The sequence below is a fragment of the Mustela nigripes genome, chromosome 1, assembly GCF_022355385.1.
Source record: "Mustela nigripes isolate SB6536 chromosome 1, MUSNIG.SB6536, whole genome shotgun sequence".
NCBI classification, from domain to species: domain Eukaryota; kingdom Metazoa; phylum Chordata; class Mammalia; order Carnivora; family Mustelidae; genus Mustela; species Mustela nigripes.
The window spans coordinates 10,908,890-10,929,581 of NC_081557.1; the positions used below are offsets into that span (position 1 = coordinate 10,908,890).

The 20,692-nt window shown below is 39.1% G+C and overlaps 1 protein-coding gene across 1 annotated transcript; it reads right to left on the reverse strand.

The window, feature by feature from the left end:
• Positions 1 to 2,516: 2,516 nt before the first annotated feature.
• Positions 2,517 to 9,544, reverse strand: LOC132008218 (high affinity immunoglobulin epsilon receptor subunit beta-like). Its single transcript, XM_059386703.1, has 7 exons — positions 9,439 to 9,544; positions 8,277 to 8,400; positions 7,604 to 7,738; positions 5,190 to 5,246; positions 4,490 to 4,645; positions 4,033 to 4,131; positions 2,517 to 3,181 (listed from the first exon to the last, which is right to left on the reverse strand). Exons 1-7 carry the CDS (start codon positions 9,498 to 9,500, stop codon positions 3,083 to 3,085), a joined length of 732 nt encoding a protein of 243 aa, XP_059242686.1. The 5' UTR covers positions 9,501 to 9,544; the 3' UTR covers positions 2,517 to 3,082.
• Between the last annotated feature and the right edge of the window lie 11,148 nt (positions 9,545 to 20,692).

Sequence of the window (20,692 nt, forward strand, 5' to 3'; positions counted from 1 at the left end):
GCTATAAACATTGGGGTACAGATGGCCCTTCTTTCACTACATCTGTAGATACAGATGTATCTACAGATACATCTTTGGGGTAAATACCCAGGAGTGCAATGACAGGGTCATAGGGAAGCTCTATTTTTAATTTCTTGAGGAATCTCCACACTGTTTTCCAAAGAGGCTGCACCAACTTGCATTCCCACCAACAGTGTAAGAGGGTTCCCCTTTCTCCACATCCCTCCAACACATGTTGTTTCCTGTCTTGCTAAATTTTTTAAAATCTTAAAAAAAAAAAAAAAAAAGGAAAGGAAGGAAGGAAAAGATAAATGAAAGTAGCATACCATGCTACCATGCTACCATGCTTACCATGGGTAAACCTACCAAGTGTGTGGTCATGTGATCATTTCTTTAGTCCGAGGAAGCTAATATCTTCTGTCACTTTCTAATTTTGGCACTCTAAGTACATAAAACATAATTATTTTATTAATGACTTGTGAATACTACCACAAGATGATTTTTCAGGACTCATCTGCTTAGCCTAAGATGTGAACTACTTTTTCCTCCTCTTAATAACAAAGACAGCAACAGCAACATAAATATTTTGCTTACTTTTCTTCATAACTTGCTGCTGGTCATCTATTTTCTTAGTTCTCATATCACATGCTCTCTTTTTAAATGCCTCTGCAAATGTTTTATTCACTTACTTACCACCACGCTGTCGCTTGAATTTCTCTGCGAATCTGGCATTCATTCACCGTTGCAATTGGCTCTGCCCTATCTTTGTGCCTCACCTGGAGGCAGACTTCTCTCTCACCCATGCCGGGGGCAAGATTTCTCTTGTAGATGTCTCTCTTGCCCAAACCAGCAGATACTGTCTCTGATGGTGAGTTATTCTCTCTTTACTGAGCCTCTCTCTACTTTGAGCTGCCTGCTGCCTGCTGTTTCACAGTGCACTTTTCTGACTAATTCTTGTAACTTCTACCCTAGATTTGTTTTTCCTTCTTTTTTTCCCCCTGTGATGATCAGTATTCGAAGGTTAACTTGGCTTCACTTTTATCTCAAAATAATTTCCTCAGAGTGTTAAACGGCTTCATTTCACGATGATCTCTCTCATAATGACGCCAAATTTCATCTTTCCCCAAACTCTGTATTGGACAATCAGGCTCACTCCATGGCATTTCTCTTTGGTCTCCTAAAAATGAAAGTCTGAGACTGAGCTTAATTTAGGTCTATCTATGTTCTTCCCTCGTCGATTCATATTTCTGACTTCCTATCAGTTCTTTCGACTTTGGCTGGTGGCCTCCTTTGACCTGAGACCCAATGACAGAATGTGTTCATCAACTGGTTGCTTGTCTAACTTTATCCTTTAACTCAACTTGTTAACAAGATCTACCAATTTCTCTTTCACTCCGTGTTTTAGGTATGACCATTTCTCTCCACTCCCACTGACTCCACTCCATGTTTTAGGTATGACCATTTCTCTCCACTCCCACTGACTCCATTTCAGCTCAAGTCTTCATTAATTTATTTTCATTTCACATTCTTCATTAAGTGATCTTTCCATTTATGATTTTCCTGTTTTCGCCAGATATTGAGTAACTTAGTGAAACTTAGTGAAACTCCCCTCTGCCCATTCATCAATCTGCAAACATTATTGAACAAATTGTGTCAGTGAATGTAGTGGTGATTCAGGAAATAATACAGATCTTTATGAGACTTTGTGTCTGTGAAAAAGTATGCTATCATTAAGGGGATGTAAAAATACTTGCATGTGAAAACTAACATATATGGTAAGGTGTGTGTGTGCGCGCACGTGCGTGTGTGTGTTCCTACAACAGATCCTGGCAGGTAAATTATTTCCAATATTCTGGCAAGTAAATTACTCCTAATATCTTAATCTTACAGATGAGAAAAGCCAGAACAAGCAAAAAAAAAATTAAATAACTTGCCACAGCACACTCTAATAAGCTATAGTCCTGGGATTCCAAAGCATTTTATAAGATGGATGATCCTTCAGCATTCCATGTTGGTTTCTCCATAGAAGATCACACATAAATAAGCAGGAAGCATCCATTGTTAAGTTGATATGATAAATATTCATCAAAATGATTCGTACAAGCATACAGGATTCTATTCAAATCTCCATCTGACTATCCTCCTAATGCTAATTATCTGCTAGGTTGCTCTCCTCACCTCCAAATTCACTTCAGAGTACTCTCTTTCTCCTCGTCTACTGTACCTCTCACCTAGCTTCATGGGATACTCTCCCAGAATGTTCACACATTCACTCTATCAATACACATTGAGCTCCCATGATGAGGGAAACTGGGAAACACAAAGTGAAAGAGACAAATGTGGGCAATTTCAAATGCCTAAATTGGTCTTCAGTGTAAGTTTCCTGTACGGGCTTTGCCCTCTAAGTGATTATAGTGCAGTAGGGAGACATTTATCAAGCACCTGTGTAGCTCTTGTGAACTCTGAAAAGGGCTAAGAGCCAAACATGATCAAACGGTCAAAAGTTGTTGTTTTTTTTTTTTAAGATTTTATTTATTTATTTATTAGATCAAGAGAAAGAAGGAGTGGGAGAAGGGACAGGGAGAGAGGGAAAGAGAGAATCACAAGCAGACTCCCCACTGAGCAAGAAGCCTGACATGGGACTCGATCTCACAACCCAGGAGATCATGACCTGAGCCAAAATCAAGAGTCTGACCCTTAACTCACTGAGTCACCCAGGTGTTCCAAAACTCTCAAAGTTTGACTCAGCTCTCAACCAGCCTTCCTCTTGTTTAGTGGGTGTTAAAGGCACACAGCTAATACTTGCTGATTACATGTTGATTTCCCACAAAAGTTCCTATGCGAGATAGCAATAGGAAACAAGAAAAGTAGGAGTGTATCACATATCCACAAATGGGCGGGGTAGGAGAAAGTTTAGGTGAACAGAAACCTCAGACAGAATATTACCATCTGGAGAATAAGTCCTAATGTAAACCTGGAAGACCATAGACAGAACTGAAATTTTTCCAATATCCCCTTAAAGAAAGATCTTGGCCTATTCTAGACCTTTGCCATGAGTCAGGATGGTCTGAAGACACGATTCTTATGAATCAGCTGGAGAAGAGGCCTCCACTTTGTCTTCCAACTCACTGTAAATCGGTGAATATATGTTTAATTCCTCATAAAGACGATCTTCTGCAATCTGATGAGGGAAAAATGATTTAATATCAGACACGAGGAATTTTCTACCACTAGACAAAAAATTCATGCAACATAACTCATCTCTTTTTGCCTTTCTGAGTCTCATACTCTCCCTCATTACACCATAATTATTCCCTCCATCTCCAACAAATCAAGCCAGACTGGCTGGTCAAAAATAAGTTGGCAAGGCTATTATGTGTCTGAACTTGGGTATATCTGCTGTCTTATTTATCTTTGGAGGAAAGCAATTCAAAAAGTCCACCAGACTTGAATGCTTCAGGCAAGTGGACAGATGGAGATAGTGTGTATCATCTGAAGATTTGAGTAAGTGTATGCACATCAAGCATTGGTGATTCTTTGTCATACATCAAAGGTAAAATGGATGAGAAGGCAAGTGAAAATGCAGCTGGTAACTGTGAATAAGGAAGGAAAGAAAATTGAGGCTTCAGAGCATGTAGGAAGATGAAAGCCAAGAGAAAGGAGAGAGCAAGAACAAATATAAGGGAGCTATTCTGGAAGAGAAAATAAGCCCAGATACCTGAATGTTTCCATCATATGCTACCTGCATATTCATCTCTCATGCTCAACATACTTAGAAGCATATCTGCAATTTCTAAAATTATGAAGATTCCACTTTCCTAATCCTCAGTCACGGGGCTATACTATGAGATTTATGCTCTTATGAGAGGAAAATGTGATTTAAAATAAGAGATCTGGAAATCAAAATACTGTAACATGGACAAAAAATTTTCTAGAAGAAATGTTGTAGGAAATCCAAGCCATATTTTTAAGTGATGAAGCTTAAATTCTTCAGCTTGTCATTCAGGATTGAGTAATCAGGCCTCTACCTACCTTGTTCCCTTGGACTACTTCTCCAACCCCATAGATTATGAGGGACACGGCACTACAAAATCCCAGAATGGTGAGAAACAGGATCATTGCCACAATTTCCTGTTGAACAATAGCCAAGACAAGTAGAGTCACAAGACAGGTACCCCGAAAGTGGGCTCCTTTATAGCAGCCCCTGATTTCATCACCATTTTATCACAAACCACCACCCCCTGACGTGATCAGTCCCAGTGAAGTGACACACACATGGGAAAGCCACAAAATGGTTCAATGCAGGTGACTCCAATGTCACAGGATTCAGCAGGAGAGGGGGCGGCAGCCAGCATCTCTGTGCATGAACATCCAGAACAGCACATTATGGGAGAGAGGTTACAGCAAAGGACGATGTTCACAGAAAAGGAAAAGAGGGATCTCACTTAGAGTGGGACCCAGATCTTAGCTCCCCACAAGTAATACATACAGTGGAAAAACAAGCCATAAAGCAGAAGTCCTCTCCGTAAACTTCCTGGCAGTTGTAGATAAAAGCAGAGCTCTTCTTCAGATTGACCGTCAGGATGAAGATTCCTATTCCGGCAGCTATGCTGCTGACAGCGTTGGCCCACAGGGTTCCCCACACCTGATGGCGAAGGACAGCACTCAGACCTGAGCCTCCATCTGCCCATGCATTCAGTAGGCCTGTCTGCATTTTTAGAGCTGGGTTGCCCACAATTAAAACCTTGCATTGGATCAAAATGTAAATTAAAAAAGAAAATCTTGGAAATATACTCATTGTTTAATAAGGTTCTGTAACCTTCTTCCCAAGACTGTGTTTAGGAAAGACCACATGGACACACATCGTCTCTCCTCAAGCAATCTCCTTAATCAGAAACAAGTCACATTTCTGATCAGATGATTGTACTTACAAGGACAAGTTCTGGTGTAAGGATATTTTTTAATCAAGTGCCAAGGTAATTATACTCTATTGTCTTCTAAAAAAGACAACTGATATTTTAGTGATTATTTTTTAATGGTTATATCCAACACAAGGATTGGGGGGGGAAAAAACCACATATCCACGTTCACTCATAATATGGGAGATGATGACACGTCTTCCTCAAGTCTCCTAAAATTCCATCTTTCTTGTCTTCTCAAGGATGGATAAAGACAGAACGGTAACTCACCAGACAGGTAGTGTGTTTCTTTTCAGACATAATTGGCAAAAATCCAGAAATAGCAAACTGTACAAAAGGAAATGGGGGAAAGCCCAGTGAGTCTTAGACATTTATTTCCCCTCCAGCCCCATCCTCCAAATATGACGTAAAGTTGTGGGTACTCTATAATAACTTTTTAAAAAAGATTTTATTTATTTATTTGACAGAGAGATAGAGAGAGAGCACAAGTAAGCAGAGCGGCAGGCAGAGGGAGAGAGAGAAGCAGGCTCTCCGCTGAGCAGAGAGCCCGATGCCGGGCTCAATCCCAGGACCCTGGAATCATGACCCGAGCCAAAGGCAGCTGCTTAACCAACAGAGCCACCCAGGTGCCCCATGTGGGTACTCTATAAAGCTATGTATTAATATTCCCCAGAAGCTCATTATATTCTTATTCTTGTTTCCTATAGAGTGCTTCTCAATATTAAATGTGCACACGAATCATGTGATGACCTTGGTAAAATACAGATTCTGTTTTTTTAATTGAAGTGTAGTTGACACACAATGTTACATTAGTTTCAGGTGTATCACATAGTGATTCCACAGCTCCATCCATTATGCCATGCTCACCACATGTAGCGTGTAGCTGCCAACTGTCACCATATAACACTCTTAGAACACCACTGACTATATTCCCTGGACTGTGCCTTTTATCATTGTAACTTACTTATTGTATGATGGAAAGCTTTTATCTCCCACCCCCCTCACCCATTTTGCCCATCCCCCCAATCTCTTCCCTTTTGGCAACCACCAGCTTGTTCTCTGTATTTATGTATTTCTCAAAAGGCAGACTTTTATTTAATTGGTCCTGGAGGTTTCTTTAGTTTCTTCATTTCTACCGGCCTCCCCGGTGATGCTGACCCTGACAATCCATTGTTACTTTCAGAGTAGCAAGTTCCTGCAGACCTGCTACATGACTATTATGGAATGACTCTAATTTGTTGTAATTACTTGTTTGTATGAGCATCCTGTGTGTTAGAGTGTAGTTCCTTTCGGCAAGAAACGTGTGTTTGTGGCATGTAGTTCTCAAGTCTAACATATGTCATATAGACATATAGTAATTACAAAATGTACATGGGAGAAGATTCATTGAAAATGTAAATCAACAGCACAAATTCAAAACAATTTCAAAGCTTAAATTTCAAAATTTCATGTACGATGGGTTGAGAGACACCTAATAAGCTAAGCATACAGAATGAAGGACAGTAGAGAGAAGGGTTAAATAAAATACGGCAGGGGCACCTGGGTGGCTCAGTGGGTTAAGTCTCTGCCTTCAGCTCAGGTCATGATCTCAGGGTCCTGGGATCAAGCCCCACATCGGGCTCGCTGCTCAGCAGGGAGTCTACTCCCCCCTCTTTCTCTGCCTGCCTCTATTCCTACTTATGATCTCTCTTTCTCTGTGTCAAATAAATAAATAAAATCTTTTAAAAAAATAAAAAATAAGAAAAAATAAAATACGGCAGAAGTTCAAGGAGAGTTGTGAACAGGTAGGTGACCTGATAATTCCTAAGTACTTAGCAGGTGCCAAGGGAATGCAATATTTCTTAGAGTTAAAGTATGTCCTTGTGAATGAGATGTCGATACAAAAACCAGCATGGACTAATTAAAAATAATTATGCTGAGTGAAGGAAGCCAGAGTGTAGAGAAAATACGCTGTGTGATTCTCTTTATATAAAATCCTAGAAAATCCAAACTAAAGTGACAGAAAGCAGATCAGTGTCTGCTTAAGAATGGAAAGTCAAGAAATAGAGGGAGGGATTACTAAGGGGTGTGAGGAAGCTTTTGGAGGTGAGGGATATGTTCATTATATTGATGTGGTAATATTATCACATGTGTATACAGGTGTCAAAATGTATCCAACTGTAGACTTTAAATATGTGCAATTGATTGCATGTCATTTATACATCAATAAAGCTGTATATTTTTGTGATCTCATTGAATCATCTAGTTTAGAAGCAGTACAATGATTAAAGGAGATACAATGAGAAAGCACCTAAATGAGTTGCTAGGACGTAGTAGCAGTTCATCAGATGTCTTTGACCTTGTTTGACCTTGTTCTCCCCACCTCCTCAGTCTCTTCCTCCTGCCTTCATGAAGATAACTTGATGGATAAGTAATGTTAGGGATATTTTTCTGGAATTGGATCCTGAAAGTTTAGATTCATTTTTTATTAGCTAAATGTCCCTTGGGTAATTCATTTAACTTTTATCAATCTCAGGTTTCTCGTCTGACAGAAGTGTGCTAACATGTTTAACCCAAGTGCTTTGCAAACTACTATATGTTTATGCACTTTAAATACTGGAATAAATCATTGGTTGGACCTGACCTAGACAAGAGAAAAGCTATGTGCAGTGTTATTTCAAAAGCAAATGTAGATATTTACTCACAAACACGGCTCCCCAGAATGGGTAGCCTGCTTTAAATGATGAAAAAACATCTTCCTTAAGTTCTGAAATATTGATCACGGAGCAGACAATTGTTCCAAAACAAAGACATATCAAGCCAACCAGAATTTGTGTTACCTGTAAAAAATGCATATGTTTTGTAGACTAAGAAGGATTTCTCCAAGACTCCCTTAACACATTCACATTCCTTATGATTGAAGCCCAAACATGAGAAATTGCTTTGGTGTTTCAGGCAATCCTGAGACAGAATTCAAATGCAATATTTTCCAGTACCATCAGGTTGCTCTAAGGGTGGATTCAGGCATGACCTAAATGCAGGCATGGCCAATCATTTCTCATGTACCTTTATTTACATAGTCATGGTGGACATCAACAATTGTTCTTTCCGTTGAAGTGTAGACAAAAATTATTAATTGGATATTAATGATACTAATCTACCAGCAACTGACCAGAGTTGGCAGATCCTATTTGCCATTCTTATCCTAGTCTTCATGAAGAAATGCTTCTCTCTACTCAACTGGGCCCAATGTCACCTCTCCACCTACCAGGTTTCTCATGCCTCATGAATCCAAGTGGGGAAACCGTGTTCACGCACGCAACTACTCTTTCCTAGAGCCAGTCCTACTCTGGTTAAGGTCGGAAGATGTTCACTCACCCCCAGAAACTCCAGTTCCCTCTTCAAAAATATCAGCCATGTGTGGCATGGTGGGGATGAGGCAGTCTTCTGTAGTAAGGGGTTTTCATGGAGAGATACTTCTGAAAGCTCAATTTCAGGCGCACTGTGAAGTTCAAACAAAAATTCAGCCATGAGAAAATTCTCTCTCTCTGTGAAAAGTTATCAACTGACAGAAAAGGAGGATTTTGATTGTATATTTTTTTCAAAAACAATCTTGTAATTAAAATCTTCATTGAAATGTGTAAGAAGCTGAGGCTCAGGGGGTCCAAAATGGTGGCCAAAATCACTGTCTAGCCAGTGACGAGATGAATAAAATGGAACAGAAAAGGAATCAAGTCCTAATCCAGGGTTACTACACCAAGTTCTTTCCCAGGGATCTATGCTAATGAGTAAAAATAAAAACAGGCCCATTTACCCATGTGTGTCTCAGTATTTTTAACACAGAAATGTACCTGAATATATTTTGTCAAAGACACATTCACAGTCAACTTCCTGTGCACAGAACAGCTCTGGCGGGTTAGATCTATTCCCTCTTTCATCCTCAGATGAGGCTAATTGCAAATACTGTCCCTTCTAAAACTTTGGAATATACTCAATATTTTGAGTGATAGTCAATCCAATATTGAGAATCCAATATTGATTCTCAAACCTTTCCTAAAAACTTTAAAAGGAAAGTCTTAATAACAGGTTCATCTTCAGTATGCAGAGGAAAACAGAATCATGCTCCTCTACCATCCTCACTCATGAATGTTTCCCTCTAAACAGTAGGGCAGGATTCCCTTAGCCTGAGGTTCATAAAGAGTAACCAGTAAGGAATCCCAGGTCATGTTGAAAAGTTTCCCTTAACATACACCAGTTGCTGAGGCAAGAAATCTCAACTGATAGTACAAACTCTCCTACTTCAATCCCAGAAAGTGAGCCCCTGCTGCGAGAAAATTTATTTCCAGTTCACAAGCTATGTTTCAACTTCCTCATCACCCCGAGAGAACTACTGGCAAAGTATAGCAACATGTTTCTTTATAGTCCATATGTTAATTCAACCAGCTGGGTCTGTGCCTACATCCAGGAACTGGCATCTCCCTAGCACCGTGACTGTCTCTGGCCCACTGGGAATAGGAAAAAAAGAGTAGCTTGTACTTACCTGGAGGGCCCTTGTGGGTTTGGGAGAGCAAGACCTGCCCGGCCACTATTTTCTGGGTCCATCTTTTCATTAGCTGAGCTGTCCGCCGGTGAGGAACGTGGTTACAATGAGCCTCAGGGGCCTTCCTCCTACAGAGGGCTCCAGACGGACAGTCAGCATGGGTTGGCTAATGATACTGACGACTATCTTTACACTCAAGACATTTGTCAGATAAGATTCCCAGCTGATTAAGAGCAATAGGGTTTTTCATTTGTTTGTTAGAATGAAGAACAAAATTAAGGGACTGAACAGAGAGTAGTGTGAAACAAGGACATTTGAGAGTCCTGGAGAATGAATCTGCCTGAGACCAGCACCATTTACAGAACCAACCAAGGAAAGAGTTTACTGGAGACTGAGAAGGTGAGAGAGAATGGCAGAACAGAGAGAGATGTTCTTCCCTTCTGGAGCTTTCTCTCCTTGGCCATTTCTGTGCCAGAACTCTACCCAAGGTACCTCTGAAAAGCCTGTCTTCCCTGTTTAAGGCATAGGTGGCTTCACACATCATCTAAGGCTGATGCATGCTCACGAGTGTGTCTTAGCCTCTGAATCTCTGGATTTGCCTCTGAATCCGGTATTTGTTGTCTTTCTCTCTCTTCCTGTCTTTTGGGCATGACTCATATAGCTCTGTGCAGCAGATGGGCTCTAAAACTGGACAGGAAGAATGCTCTGGGCCACTCCTGATAGGGTGTGGGAGCTAAGTGTTCATCCAAAAGACTCTCTGGGCTGCTAAACATTGGACTGACTCTCTGCTCTTTTGATTTTTTTGAGGGCAAGGATGCAGCCATGAAGCCCTGAGGGGCATGAACTTGATAAGCATTCCATGAGTAGAAGGAGCAATGTATCTAAATTAGGGTCAGAGCTTAACTGATGTGCTCATCTTAATAGCTAACTAGCTAAACAAATAAATACATGGTAAAATGAATCACAGATGTGGGATTCTTTTATTTCAGATTAATTATTGACATAACCCTAAGTGGCTCTTCCTTAAACTGTAAGATACTCCAGATTGCCCCTCTAGTCACCTGTATTGTCTCTCTGGGATGTGATGAAACTTCTTCTCATTCTCCAGGAAACTAAGGTATGCTTGTGAATAGAGGACATTAAAAGATATATGAGGCATACCTTTCATGACAAAAATAAATGAAGCCATGCACCATCTTCCCACAGTGTCTTTGGGAACTTGCGGACTAAACCAATGTGTTACTGAGATTAAGGAATAAAACTTCTTTATGTACACATTATTCCAAAAAGGAGTTTGGGCTCTAGGTCAGGCATTGCTCTGTCACTGATGTCACTATGTCACCACCACACAGAGGTGGATACCATGGTATCAGCCCTTGTCCTGACTGCTCTCACAGGCTGTAAGAGTAGGTCACAGATAAATGAGTTCATGTTACTAGTATGCCAGATGTTGCTGGAACACACAAGAGGATGAAACAATTCTACCTGCCAAGGGGTGTGCAGAATTCAAGGAAAACCTTTCCCTAAGAAAATACCGTGGGAGCCAGGACTTAAAAATCATGGCCTCAGAAGTTTTCATCTGCAGAATGAGACCACATCTGCTGGCAAAAGTCCTAAAGAAATGCCCGTTGGTGGTGTTTTCTGGGAGCATGTAAGAGTGCATTATGTGTGCAGCAAATAATTAGAAGTCAGGCTTAAGGTTTAGACAGGAAACAAATTGTGGACGGTCTTTGGTATTTGGACATGATATTATTTTTCTTGTTTTGTTTTGTTTTTTAAATTTGTTTTTTTAATTTCTTTTCCGTGTTCCAGAATTCATTGTTTATGCACCACACCCAGTGCTCCATGCAATACGTGCCCTCCATAATACCCACCACCAGGCTCACCCAACCTCCCACCACCCCCCACCTTCCCAAAATCCTCAGACTGTTTTTCAGAGTCCACAGTCTCTCATGTTTTGTCTCCCTGTACAATTTCCCCCAACTCCCTTCTCCTCTCCATCTCTTCATGCCCTCTGTGTTATTCCTTATGCTCCACAAATAAGTGAAACCATGTGATAATTGACTCTCTCTGCTTGACTTATTTCACTCAGCATAATCTCTTCCAGTCCTGTCCATGTGGATACAAAAGTTGGGTATTCATCCTTTCTGATGAGGCATAATGATACTGTTTTGTGAGAATTTTCAATAGAGACTTGCAAAATGCAAACCAGAAACTAAAACCTATCTTCTGGCCCCCCACTTGCTTCATACCCCGGTTTCACCAGCACGTTCTTCTATCCCTCTGGAGATGCTTACCCAATCCTGTCCCCACATCTGAGTCCTTAGAACATGCAGTGTTGTCTTTTGCGATTGTGAACATTGAAACATATGCCAATATGACTTTTTTTTTTTTTTTGGTGGAGGCAAGTTTATCAAGATGAGGTTTAATTATGCCTCTGTCTGAAAGAAAGAGATACTAGAGGGATCATTTCCTGTACCGCTGGGTGTGTGTAACATCCCGGCAGAACATTTGCACATGCTTTCCACGAGCATTTTTTTTTTCTCAGTACACACTGGACTTACTCTTTCACACTCAGAAGAGATGTCCTTCCAGATCCCACCTCAACAATTGTATTCTCCAACTGAATGCTCAATTTACTTAAAATAAATATGCACCAATTTTCATTTTACAAATGGGAAGATGATATTCCTTGTATTTTCTGATACTCCCAAAGGAATCATTACAGCTTTGTTCTCTCTGTCTCTCTGTCTCTCTCTCTGTGTCCTTCTGTCTCTCTCTTTAAGAGGCCCAGAAAGGCCAAAAGGGACACAAACACCAAGGTTCCATGGGAAGTTGGGTTATAAAAAAGAAGGAAATAAGAAAACATTGTTCAGAACTTAGAACTGGTGGATCTAAAAGCGAAAGCCATTGTCTCTTCATTTACATGACTTAAGAAATGCAAAGAGAAAGATTTACACAGACAACCCAGGTGCTTAAAATCTCTTCAAACCTTTCCTGAAATTGGAGCCGATCTGCCTGCCATTGCTGCTTCTGGGCCACTCAACTGCCAAGGTCCTGCACGTGTCTGTTCTCTATCTGCTCCCACCCCTTCTAGCTCCCAAAATGGCAATTTCACAGGGAAAGTTATGTGTCTAATGTATTTGTTCTCTTGTGACCAAAAACTTCTGCTTAGTGTGAGGTTGTGGCAATTTCTCACCGGCTGCAAGCAGTGGTTGGTGCATGGTTGCAGGAACTGGGAGAGATCTTTAGTCCTTTTCTTAAAGGCAGGAGATAAAATTCTTGGGTGATGGACTCTCTGCTAGGCAGGGAGCCTGCTTTCCTTCCCCTCTCTCTGCCTCTCTCTCTGCCTACTTTTGCTCTCTCTGTCAAATAAATAAAATCTTAAAAAAAAAAAAATTCTTGGTCGAAAATATCCTCCCTTGCGAAGTTCCTCATCTTCCTTCCTGCGGCACTGCTTGCTGAGGGGAAGGGTATGTGTGCAAAAGCGCCCTCTGTAGGGCTCCCTAGTTTTTGATTTACTCGTGAGAGGGGTAGAACACACTCTCCGGTTAAATGCTGAGAAAGGGTATCTGGGAAATAGAGTTTTTGTGGTTTTGCTGGCCTGAACATTTTCTTTTTACACTCCCCATATTTGATTGAATTCTAGAGAAGTATGGCATTTAAACTGTAAAATATTCTTCTACTCAGAACCATTCACTCTCTTTTCTTCTAGCATCTAGAGTTCATTTTGGCAATTCCAATGTAACTTCACAATTATTTACAAAATTACAAATATTTGTATGTGTCATGTATTTTCTCTCTAGACGTCTTTATAATTTCTCTCAATCCATAAAGGTAAAAATACATAATGTTTAGATATGATGTAAATTTTATGCATTAATTCTACTGGATAGTCAGTAGCGTTTTCAAACTAGAGACCCACCCATGTACTATGTTCTAAAAAAAAATGCCCATGTATTCTTTATGATACCTTCCTCATATTAAAAAAAATCTTACTAGGATCTCTTACTAGGGAGATGGCAGACATCCAAAATTTGTCTCTATTTTCATGTCCTTCTCACATATGCAATACACTCATTCCAGCCCAATGCCCCTAACTCATTCCAGCATCAGCCCAAAGTCTAAGTCCCGCGTTTTATCTAAGTATCACCTGCATCAGATATGGGTGAGACAATTCATCCAGAAGGGAATGCTTGTATAGATGACTCAAATTCATCTTTAACCATTGATCAAAATTGTGACTATTTATGTAACCCTTTGTCTGGTTGGGGTTTTATTTTACACATTTCACTTCATTTATTATTGTTCCATGAAAGTAGGGACAAAATGATTCCACAAGTTGCACTTTTATCTCTGAATTTTTAACAGAAGGACAAAGCATGTGGTAGAAACTCAATACTGAAGAAGTGAATGAATGAATAGATGAATCATTCATTAGGGAGGAAAGGGAACATTTCCCCCTTTACTCCTAGTTCTTTGGGCTGGTCTACTAATTAAAGTGAATTATGGGAGAAAAATTAATTTTGTTGTCTACTATGTGGAATCCACACAAACACGTGAAATTCCAAAGGCAAATAAAACTGGGCATGTATGTCAACCTAAACGAAGGAGAAGGGGTAAGTGTCTGGGACTTCAAAGGGACGGGAAGCAACTCACAGGAAGATGATAGAAAATGTTTGTTAAGCAAGTGTTTGTTGGGACATGCAGAAACAATGGAGCATAGGAGTTTCAACAGACTTTGCTACGTCTCTCCGAGCCTCCTGCACCTGGTTCACATCATACTGTAGTTCTTTATGATGGTAGCTCTCCTTCCAGAGGATGTTCTCTATTGAAATTCTTTTAGGCAGTTAGCAGAAAGGTCAAAGTTTCTTCTGGGTCTTTTAGGCCTTGGTTTCTTTCAGCTCAAAATCATCTGCATGCCAAAATGGCACATCATGGCCCAACACCCTCTGGACCCCTATAATTCCCACTATTCTAAACCCAACAGTGAACCACTGCCCTGACCCCAGTCTAACCCAAAATAAAACCCAGGCTTAACTGAAGGAATTTCACAAGACACAGTGGAGAAAAGATGAGCAGAAGTACTTTACAACCTATAGAAAAATCATTTAAAATTTTTGAGTTTTGGGGTGCCTGGTTAAGTATCTGCCCTTGGCTCAGGTCATGATCCCAGGACCCTGGGACCAACCCCCATGATGGGAGCCTGCTTCTCCTTCTCACCTCTGCTCATGCTCTCTGTCTCTGTCTCTGTCTCTGTCTCTCTCTCTCTCTCAGATAAATAAAATATTTTCCTGTGCTGAGGTTTTATTATTGCAAAGCTGTGCTACTTTCTCCAGGTCACAGGGCTTCTGTGGGGTGACAGGAGGAAAGCCTGAGTCAGGCAGAGTCTAAACTAAGGACCATATAAATGATCTTACAGCAAGTCAAAGATGGAATGTGACTTCCTACAAGAGAAGAATTCCCCCATATCCTTTGTTTTCCCTCAAAGCTAAAAAGAAGGAGGGAAAGGAAAGGAAAGAGGAAAGGGAAAGAAGAGGAAAAAAGAAAAAAGTCAACCAGGGTAACTGTGGGGCTCAGGATGGGATGCAGACTGTGAAAAATGAATTAAACCTTAGTAGAAACACACAGAAACCTCACTGGAAGAGGAGGGAGTTAAATGAAGCTGACCTAAGTGGCTGACAAACAGCTTCTCCGACTGCAGACCACAGACAAAAGACAAAGGGAGCTGTACATCAGTGCTCGTGTTGGTAAATTTAGTATTACATAATACCGGCGAGCAATTCTGAAACAACTTTACAAGTATGTTAAGGTTAAACAAACACACAAATAAATGTTGGATAATCATTGCCAGATTTCCTACATGTTATAAACAAGGTTTATATATAAAGAGGTTATTAACAAGCAGGGCGGGGCTGCTGCTAGAATGAAGCCTGTGGGGCTAGATTTGAGTAGAAGAGATGAGTATGAACTCATGTATCCTTTAACATATGTGCAGATAACAGGTACAGCAATAAATATAAACATGTGTGCACACAGGTTAGTGTTTTATGTATATTTCTTCACCTTGTCCACTGAGGGGGTCTAAAACAGTGACTTTTGTAGCAATAAGCATACCTAACCCCATATTAAGTTTTTTAAAGCATAATTTCCCTCCAAAAAGAAACCAGGTCTCCCTATAGAAATGGAAATTCAATGTCTGCAACAGGGAAATGAACCTGAACTATCTTCTGGTTCTAGAAAACAGCAAAGTGCTAAAAAAGAAAGGGAACATTGGGAGCATGTCAAAACTACACAGAAGTCAGCTCAGCTCTCAACAGCAAAAACTGGAACAATTGGACCAATTAAAAAAATATGTGTCATAACACAAAGAGTAATATAAATATGTATTAGTCCAGACAGATATAAATAAGTGATTTAATGAAGAAAGAAATGAGAGAAAAGGGACAAATCTTCTTTGCAGAATTCAAATAATAAAGGAAGAAGAAATGAGGGATATAGAAAATCAACTTTTGAATGACACAGAAGTAATTGCTGCAAGAAAATTCTATATGTAAATGATAAAATTAATGAGTGAAACTTTAAGGAGAAATAGGATATTTATATAGCCTCAAAATGTCTTTTCTAAAATATTTATTACAATGGTGGTTTTAATGAATGCCTGTCTTTGTTTTGATAGCCCTTTCTCCAGGAGGTGGAGCTCATTTCTCTTCCCCTTGAATGTAAACTAGACATTAATTCACTTCTAATGATTGGAGGATGGAAGAGAAAAAATAGCAACTTTTCAGTGAAGACATCTAAAAGATGTTGGGGAGGAAAAATTTTATTCTTCCCTTCAAAGTTTCCTTCAGCTGGTCCAAGAATTAAATTGACATGAGACAGATTAACCGGAGAAGATAAAATTTAATTTCTTATGTATGAGAGTTCCACATATATGAGAGGCACAAAGACAAAAAAGGTAAAATGAAGTCTGAGTTAAGGAATGGGAAAAAATCTGGGCCTTCAAAGAAGAGGAGGGAAAATCACGGGGCAAGAAGAAGAAAGGTACATGTTTGGTAACTGGATGTTTGTCCTGCCACACAGATGGGTCACTCATATAAAATTTATCTTTGGTGGAGTGCCTGGGTAGCTCAGTTGGTTGAACGTGTGACTCTTGATTTCAGCTCTGGTCATGATCTCAGAGTCATAAGATGGGGCCCCATGTCACGCTCCACAATCAGTGGGGAGTCTGCTTGAGATTCTCTCTTTCCATCTTTTTCTGTCCCTCCCCTGCTTGTGCATGCTCTCTCTCTCTTTTTCAAATAAATAGATAAATCTTTTTAAAAAATTTTGTCTCTGGCAATAACTCTTATTCTGGGAAAGATCTCCAGTTTAGATCCCCCTAGGTAGTTAAGGGAGGGACAAAGTTTCTCTTGAGCCCACAGAGTCTTGATTGCCTTCAGCTCAAAACAGTCTACAAACTAGAGAGGCACATCTTGGGGAGACTTTAACCAAGTAATCATGGTTTACTACACCAATGACGCCATATTGATATCATGGGTATACTGGGTGTCCTTACATGATGTGATGAGAAAGGTACTTCAACTGTATGAAAGTCTTCCTCCAAAACCATAAATCTATTTGAATCATGGCATATATTATCACACTGAGAAGACATTCCACAAAATACCAGAACAGTGCTTTTCAAAAATGTCAAAGTCATGAAAACAAGAAGAGTCTGAGAAAATGTCTCAGATGCGAAAAGACTAGGGATATATATTGATCTTTAAAAAAGAAAGTAATTTGCCCCCATTTGTAGATGTAAATATAATAAAAGATGAGCAAGATCTTGAAGGGAAAAATCCTATAGTTAAAGAGAACAACTAAAAACCATAAAATATCAGTGAAAAAAATTAAAGATGACAAAAATAAATACAAATATATTCCATGTTCATGGATTACAAGAATTGATACTGTTAAATGTCTATTCTACCCAAAAATAATTGTGCAACTAAAACAATGTGTTATTTTTGTAACAACAACAAAGTCTCTGAAGTAGGAGGCTCTGGGTATGTGCATGAATGTATGTGAACTTCAGTATGGCAAATAAGGAGATATTCAACCAAAATATTCTAGAATTATTAGCTTTCCAAAAGGAGAATGATGATAATGATGGTGATGATGATGATGATGTCACTATAGAAAAAGTAAATTATGGATATATTAAAAATCTTAATATAAAAAGAAAATCTCCAAGGACTTGAGGTAAAGAAGAGTTTCTTGTCCAAAATGCAAAATGCATAAATCATGATGAAAAGTGAGTAAATAAAACTACAACAATTCAGGGTGGAAGCAAAACAAGAGGTAACAGAAACACCAAAATAAAACAAAACAAAATCAGAATGGGAGAAGATATTTGCAACAAATGTTTAACAATAAAAACAGAATGTATGTGTTCATGAAACTTCTAATTCCAGATATGGGTTAAATTTCAGATGTGGGTAGGTTAGGGTTTGGTTTCTGTTTTCTGAAATTCTCTCACATTGCCTTCAGCTTACTACTGAGGTTGGTTTTCGCCACGGCCACTATAGCTACTAATTCTAGCTGTAGCTTAGTTCATAAATATGATGAAAGGGAAGGTCATATTTTACATTCATAAAAGAGCCTCTAACTTAATGTTGATGGTTCCACACATGAATCAAGCCCTGGTTAAGGGACATTTCATGGGCTGGTACAATCAGGAATGGAAGTGTTCTTATGGGTTCAGATTTACCACGGTGAGTCCTGCAGTCTCCACCAAAATCTCAAGGTTGCCATCAAGCCAGGGATAGCTAGAATGGCTGCCAGATAGGCAATCCCAATGTCCACTATAGGATGTCAATATGTTTTGATCAAAATTTGTTAGCAGATATCTTTGGAAAAATACCAAAAAATGATTTGTTTAATTATAACATATTAGAGGAGAAAAGTAGAAATAATGAAAAATGATAATACAAATGTTACTATAAATCACTTTTTTTCTGGAGAAGTCTATCATTTGCTTTGTGTACTGTATCAGACTCCTAATCAACCTCTTCTTCACAAACTCCTTGCAATACACTTTACATTGCAACCAAAAGGATATCCCTAAATTTCAAGCAAGTGTATGCCCTGTCCATATTTTCCCAGTAGAGTGTTGTAAATTTCAACAACTGGCTTTCCAGAGTTGGAGGGAGGGAGTGGGAATGTGACTTGCAGCTTACCAGTCTCTGAGGTATAAATACTACCACCACAGCTAATTTCAAGTCACCCTGAAAATTTAAAATCAGCTCTCACAAGTCTATATAACCCAGCTCAACACCACTACATACAATTTTCAATTGCTTCTGAAGACTCATAGAGTTTGTCTTATGATCTCCTGTGATGTGTGTAATTTCCCTCTCTCTCTAAAGTTTTATCTTGCCATCTGCCCCTCACACATCATAGATACACTAAACTCTTTTGTTAGTTCCCTGAATATCCCCAATTCTCCCCAGCTTAAAGACTTTTGCATGCATCCCCCTTCATCTTGCCAACTCTAGTTATCTTTAAGAGCTTGGTTTAGAAGTCTTCTAAGAAAAAAATGTTATCCCCTCTTGCCTGAGTTAGAAACTCTTCCTACATCTTCCCAGAATCCTATACTCTTCCTATCATAGCGCTTATCACTCCATGTTGTAATCACATATTTCCATAGGTCTATATCTCTTACTATGAGCAACTTGAGAGCAAAAACTATCCGTCATTCTCTATCATACATTAAACTTCTACCACAGCACATGCACATAGTCGACACTCTCCAGATATTGTTGAATGGATTAAAAAGCAGATTAGAATACATATATATACATATATATAAATACATATATATACACATACACACATATATATATATCCAGAGCATGCACACACATACACACTCATTTTATATATATGTGTATATATGTGTATTATATATATAATATATATATTTTATATATATATATAATATATGTGTATTATATATTATATATATGTATATATATGTATATATATACATATGTATATACATATGTATATATATACATATATACACACACATATATACATATATGTATATATGTGTGTATATGTATATATGTGTGTACACATATATGTGTATATATGTATTATATATATGTATATATACATATATGTATATACGTATATATGTGTATTCTAATATATATATATATTATATATAATGAGTGTGTATGTGTGTGCATGCTCTGGAGAGGCAACAATAAGTTGAGAAGAGTGTGGAAGAATCTTTGCATACATGGTAAACAAGGAGCTAAGAGTAGCTATGGGTATGAACTTACGGACACTCTGAATGACACAGTTTAGTATCAAGAGAAGGGAATTCATTTATAAATGTGAAACATAAGCACTTCATCAGTAGATAAATCAGGAATCACATATATCAGAAGGAGGTTTAACATCAAAATGCCACCATGAAAAGATAACCATTAATATCCCTAGGGGATAGGAGGAGCCACACAGAAGTGAGGGTTTCTGCTATCTTCCCTGCACATCTGACCACCACCCCACCTCAGCCGTAGCAGCAGCAGCAGCACCATAACACCAGCATTATTTAGTACTTGTAGGTCTATTTTGCCTCATAACAACTGATAAGGTCATTGTTATTTTTTAAGATTTTATTTTATTTTATTTATGCACTTATTTAGAGAGAGAGCACAAGCAGAGGGACAAAGGGAAAGGGAGTGAGAGAACCTCAAGCAGACTCTGAGCTGAGCATGGAGCCCAGTGTGGGATTTGATCCCAGGACCCTGAGATCTTGACCTGGGCTGAAATCAAGAGTAGTTTTCTTAACCGAGTGAGCCACCCAGGTACCTGAAGGTCATTGATATTATCACACGTCTTTTATAGATGAGGAGAAACAGATCAAGGAGATTAAGTAACTTGCTCAAATTCACACAGGTAATAAGTGACAGTTATCAAAATTTAAAGCCAGATCTGTGAGATTCCAAAGGCTTATTTTTTACTCTGTTTTGCAGTTTCTCACCATCCTTTGAAGAACAAATGTTGATACTGCTCTCAAAGTCCCTGGTCTCTACCATCCTTTATGTATCAGGGCATATTGGAATCTCAGCAGCTGACTGAAACAAAATCTCTGAGGCTTGACCCTCCCCACCTCAAATGTAGTAAAAATGTATCTTGAAGATAATGATGGATTTTTTTTTAATTTTTTATTTTTTATAAACATATATTTTTATCCCCA